Source organism: Aphelocoma coerulescens, assembly GCF_041296385.1.
Source record: "Aphelocoma coerulescens isolate FSJ_1873_10779 chromosome W unlocalized genomic scaffold, UR_Acoe_1.0 ChrW_unloc_scaf_1, whole genome shotgun sequence".
Classification (NCBI taxonomy): Eukaryota; Metazoa; Chordata; class Aves; order Passeriformes; family Corvidae; genus Aphelocoma; species Aphelocoma coerulescens.
In genome coordinates this window covers 9,770,442-9,776,441 of record NW_027184080.1, presented here as the reverse complement: position 1 = coordinate 9,776,441, position 6,000 = coordinate 9,770,442, and the positions used below count along the sequence as shown (strand labels likewise).

The 6,000-nt window shown below is 45.1% G+C and overlaps 1 protein-coding gene across 2 annotated transcripts in view; it reads left to right on the top strand.

Annotated features, from left to right (window-relative positions):
• The first annotated feature begins 1,606 nt into the window (after positions 1-1,606).
• LOC138102690 (polyadenylate-binding protein-interacting protein 1-like) overlaps positions 1,607-6,000 on the top strand; it is a 45,894-nt gene continuing 41,500 nt past the window's right edge. The window contains exons 1-2 of one of the 2 annotated variants that reach the window (XM_069000410.1): positions 1,607-1,951; positions 4,624-4,709. In XM_069000410.1, the coding sequence (XP_068856511.1) occupies positions 1,723-1,951; positions 4,624-4,709 (315 nt within the window). In that variant the 5' untranslated portion in view covers positions 1,607-1,722. Of the gene's footprint in view, positions 1,952-4,623; positions 4,794-6,000 lie in introns of both variants that reach the window. The other variant, XM_069000409.1, reaches the window with a different exon arrangement.

The following is a 6,000-nucleotide window of genomic DNA, read 5'->3' as shown; positions in this document are numbered from 1 at the left end:
GAGGCGGTCACAACTTTAAGTGGCTTAAAGAATTGTCCATATTCAAACTGGCCAGCTGATAGGTTCTATCAGGTCCCAGAGGAAGCTGTAAGCACCCCTCAGCAAGGACATCCCTTCTGGGACTATCCTTGCTAACCTATGACACATTCAGAGATCTTTCTGCCAAGCCTACATATCTGTGAAACTTTCTTACCAAACTTTCATCCTCCCCAACACCAGTTGGTTCCCAAAAATCGTTGGACTATTTCTTAATCCTTGTGGTAACACAGTCCAGGTAAGCTGAGTCTTCTGGCCAGTTTTAGGATCTTCCCATTCAAAGGCAAAAATGCCCTGACTTTGCTTATCGAGAGGTATGCAAAAGAAGGCATCCTTCAGATCTATTAGTGTAAACCATTGGTGATATTCTGTAAGGGCTGTTAACAGGGTATAAGGATTGGCTACAACAGGGTGGATATCCTGAACTATTTGATTGATCACTCGTAGGTCTTGCACCAGCCTGTATTTATTCATCCCAGGCTTTTTAACTGGCAAAATAAGAGTGTTATATTCTGACTCACATTCTATCAATAATCCAATTTCCCTGAAATTTTCTATTAGACTCTTGATTCCCCTTCTAGCTTCTAATTTTAAAGGATATTGTTTCTGCCTTACTGGCTTTGATCCAGGTTTTAGGGTAATGCTTACAGGCTGAGATTGTTGGGAATGGCCTGGAGTTCCACTGGCCCAAACCAAGGCTGTTACTGCATTTTCTACTGCTTGCAGTATTCCTCCAGAAGTGTCTGGTTCTGGTGTTCCCTGGAACATAAAAGTCCTTGCCTCGATGGCTTTAGTCTTGGATACCAATAAATGTATTTCTCCATCTTTAAATACAATCTGACCCTCCAATTTACCTAACAGGTCACTTCCCAAAAGAGGAACCAGACACTGACATATAAAAGTTGGTGTGTTAACTTTGTTGGCTTAAATTTACAATCTTGCCTACAACTTTTCCACACAAATGGCTTTCTTGTGGAAAATCACATATGCACAGTGTGGTATGATGCTTTTAAAAGCAGACACCTGTAGCTACAGGTTTCCTAGCATGTGCAGCTGCAATCTTAGTCCTGTTATGGTCACAGTATGCTATTAGTTCCTGTAGAAAACAATTACAAGAGAATATTGTCTTTTTGAAAATGCCATTTCCAATATTTTGTGATTTTTGAGGGAGGTGTAACTGAAATACATCCCGAGGCCTCAGAACCGGTACTGACACTAACAAACCCCAAACTTGTTTGTTGTTGGAAGTCGAGCCCGTGTTGGGGGAGAAGAGGGGGAAGCTGACTCATCAATTCTGAACAGGTGAGGTTGGCTACGCAGCCCGACATCCGGGTGAGAGCCTTTAACCCCTAGCAGCCGAGCTGATGGGGACAACTCTCACAAACACCACGCCTGACCCACACCTGCGGGCGACAATGGCGCCTGGCGGGCCGGAGTCTCGGCCGCCTGGCGGGCCGTGGTCCTCCCCCTCCCGGTGGCGGGTGGTGCTAGGCCTCGGTGCCACCGAGGTTGCTATGGCGACGGGTGTTGAGAGGTCGCGAGGGGGCGCTGTGAGCCGGCCTGGGTCGCGACCATCGTGGCGGTGTGTGTGGGGGTGAAACTGAAAGTGAAGTGCTCGGGCCGCAGCGAAGCGAGATTGAGTCGCTGGCTCCTTCCCATGAGCGCCTGAGCCACCCCGACCCGAATATGTCGGATAGTTTCGATCGAGCTCCAGGTGCTGGCCGGGGCCGGGGTCGAGGAGGCGCTGCTCTCAGCGGCGCGGACGCGTCGGAGAGCTGTGGTGGGGCCTATCTTGGGGGTAGTGGTTCCCACAGTTTAGTCTCGGCCGAAAAGCAGGATAAAACGGGAGGCCTCTTGCTGCAGCAGGAACCGTTGCGACCTCCGAAGACAGCGCCGCTGAGCACCGGAAACGCAGGTACTGGCCGCCGTGCAGCGGCTCCTTTCCCGCCCTTCCAGAAGCCCCCGGTGCCGAAGGTATCGAGGAGTGGCCCCCCCTAAAGTCCGCTGTGCTCCCCTTCTTTGTGCACAGTGCCCTGCTCCTGCTTCGCTTGCTGCTCCGGCACCCCCCACCCCCATTCCCGTCGCCGTCCCACTGAGAGTGGAGCCCTGGGGCTTCCCCCACACACCTTCCTTCGGCCTAGCCACGGGGACACGTACTTTCTCCCACCCCACGCACCTAGGGGCTTAGAGGCCACCGTATGGAGATGAGCTGCGTAGGGGCCTGGCAACTGCACTTTTCCTTAGATGAGCAGTCATGTTTCTGGGCTATGACCTGTGCCCAAGTAAAGGTATGATGTACCGTTGCAGCCTGTTTGCATCGTTTCTCTGTCCCTCCCTCCCTCCCTCCCTTTCTGTGCCCACACATCTGTATGTATGTGTTTTAGCCATTTGTTCATCTGGCTGCAGATGTTCTCATTCTTCCCCTTACAGAAGAATTCTCTAACTCTGGACTAAAGGTTTGACAAAAAAATAAACCCAACCCAACAGTAGCATAAAGCATTATTTGTTGGTTACCTTTTTCAGGCAGATCAAGATTATGTTTTCAATAAATTTAGGAGCTAATCTATAAACATGGATTTGGAAAATGTGATTTAAAAAACACCGATTCACTGGTTTATTTTTTAAAATTGTGTACAAAAATGATAGTTGTGTCTTTAAGGATTATGTTAAAAAAGTGATTTCTTCCATTTATTGACCTTTAAAGTCTTGCCTTTACATATAAAATCTATTAGAAAAACCCAAAAGCAGCAAGAATATCCTAAGAAAATTTACTAGTTTCTCAGGTTAGGTCTTAGAAAACATGTTTTCATGGGGAAAAAGAGGGCTCTTTCACCCTTTTTTTGGTCACCTTCACATGAACATTGATTGTGTTCACTTTCTGTCATGTAGAAAGGTGCCTAGAGTTTGCTCTAGTGAAAGCTTTATCCATATTAAATATATATATATTTGAAGTATAGGATGATAGAATGGTTTGGGTTGGAAGGGACCTTAAAGACCATTTAGTTCCACCCTCCTGTCATGGGCTGAGACACCTTCCACTAGACCAGGTTGCTCCAAGCCCCATCCAACCTGGCCTTGAACACTTCCAGGGATGGGGCAGCCACAGCTTTTCTGGGCAACCTGTGCCAGGGCCTCACCACCCTCACAGGAAAGAATTTATTCCTGATATCCAATCTAAACCTACTCTTTTAGTTTGAAGCCATTCCCCCTTATCCTATCACTCCATGACCTTGTAAAAACTCGCCCTCTGGCTTTTTTGTAGGCCCCCACCAGGTACTAAAAGGCCACCATAAGGTCTCCCCAGAGCCTTCTGTTCTCCAGACTGAACAATCCCAACTCTCTCAACCCATCTCCATAGCAGAGGTGCTTCTGCCCTCTGATCATCTTCATGGCCCTCCTCTGGACTTGCTCCAGCAGGTCCACATCTTTGTTGTATTGGAGACCCCAGAACTGGATGCAATATTCCAGGTGTGGTCTCACAAGAGCAGCACAGAGGGGCAGAATCACCTCCCTCGCCCTGCTGGTCACACCTTTTTTGATACAGACCAGGACAGGGTTGGCTTTCTGGGCTGCAAGTGCACATTACCAGCTCATGTTGAGCTTTTTGTCAACCAACACCCCCAAGTCTTTCTCCCCAGGGCTGCTCTCAACCCATTCTCTGCCCAGTCTGTACTTGTGCTTGGGATTGCCCCGACCCAGGTGCAGGACCTTGCACTTGGCCTTGTTGACCTTCATGAGGTTCCCACAAGCCCATCTCTCAAGCCTCTCCAGGTCCCTCTGGATGGCATCCTTTCCCTCCAGCATGTTGACTGCACCACACAGCTCTGTGTCATCAGCAAACTTACTGAGGGTGCCCTTGATGCCACTGTCCATATCACCAACAAAGATGTTAAACAACCCTGGTCCCAATACCGACCCCTGGGGAATGTCACTTGTCACCAGTCTCCACTTGGACAATGAGCCATTGACCACAACTCTTTGAGTGTGACCATCCAGCCAGTTCTTTATCCACCGAGTGGTCCATCTGTCAAATCTATGTCTGCAGTTTAGAGACAAGGATTTTGTGTGGGACAGTGTCAAATGCTTTGCACAAATCCAGGTAGATGATACCAGCTGCTCTTCCCTCATCCACCCAGATGGCTGTAACCCCATCGTAGAAAGCCACCAAATTTGTCAGGTAGGACATACCTATAGAAGCTTTTCTTGTTGCCCTTGACATCCCTGGCCAATTTTAATTCTCTCAGGGCTTTTGCTCTCCTAACCTGATCCCTGGCTGCTTGGACAATGTCTTCCTCTCAGGCTACCTGTCCCTTCTTCTACCCTCTGTAGGCTTCCTTTTTGTGTTTGAGTTTGTCCAGGAGCTCCTTGTTCATCCATGCAGGTGTCTTCTGGTATTTTTGCTTTACTTCCTCTTTATTGGGATGCATCCCTCCTGAGCTTGGAGGAAAGTATATTTATAGTATAAGTAAAAGTATATTTAAAGTCCAAAAAGTGATGTATTGTGTGTGTACTCTGTGTGAATACATACTAATTTAGTGGTTTCTAAGAAAAACCATTAACAAAAAACATTTATTAAAAACTTTTCAGAACACCTGCAACAGGCAAGAATTCCATCTGGATCACAAGAAAAAGTTTCAGTTCCTGATTCTGGACCGGAAATGGCTGAATCTCAGGTGGCTGTGGCTACTTTAGTAACATCAAAGTTGTCTGTTAAAGCACCTGAGTTTTATCCGTCAGGATATAACCAGAACTTTGCAGTGAGTGTTTGTCTTCTCTTCTTAGTATATGCCAATTTACTTATATTCAATCTAACAATGTTTCTTGTGCTCTTGTGTATCAGATAACTTGAATGCTGCATTTGCTGAAGAGATTTCAAAAATTTGGATGATAACCTCCAGACAGTCAGAATGTTGGGATAAGTGAATGTTATACTGAGAGCCTTTAGTATTTTGCTTGAAGTTTGCTCCAGATAACTACATTCCTTATTGATTACACCCAACATCAGCGTAAGCTGTCTTTTTCACAACTGCCTCTGTTATAGTTACATCTGCACTGCATTTTCATTAAAAACTTAGCTGCACTTTTATTCAGATTGCATGGATTTTTGAAGCAAGTGTGGGAGAAAGATTGAACTTTAGCTTTTCTAAGCATAGCCTTTACCTTTCCTAAATTTACTGTGCCATGGGTATGATTTGCCATGACTGCCTAACTTTATGTACCATTATATGTCTTTTAATTCCTTCAGGGATATTGTATCACCAGAGGGCAAAAAAGTAGGTTTGGGCTCATTCCTAGCAGCATACCTAATATGAAATATATTTGCAGCCAGGCTAAGGGTAATCTCCGATCTGTATTGTACATTCATCACATAATAAAAGTTGGTACTTATTTTCTACTCTCCTTGTCTTCCATATTGTTGCTACAGTAATTCTACTCTAGGGAAGATCTATGTGAATTTTTGGAATATCTTTTTGTTATGCAGGCAGATAAACTGGTACTGGTATAAGTAGGTGGGAACTATTGCTTTTTCAAATACAATCAAATGATAATAAACAATTATACTGAAACAAATATATTTTGAATAACTTAGGGGAAAATACTTGATTTGAATACTAAACATGGTGGTTTGGAATTTTGAAGGGTTTTTCTCTCACCAGTAAAATCAATGTTATCTGGATGTTACCAGCTTTGGCAGCTTACTGGATAAAATCACCATCCTGAATAATAAAAGCCCATAGTCATATACAACCATTGACAAATGCCAGTACAAACATGCTTCTGTGAATGGATAATCTAGGAGGAAAAAATACTACTTTGCCCCAGTACATGTTACATGGTTTCTATGAATAAAGAAAAAATGCCATTTGGGATGGCATGAGTGTGCATATGTATAATTACAAAGTTTTGAGTCCAGCAATGTTGCTTTTCAGCTGCTTTGCAAAAACACACAGGCGTGTTGTAGGA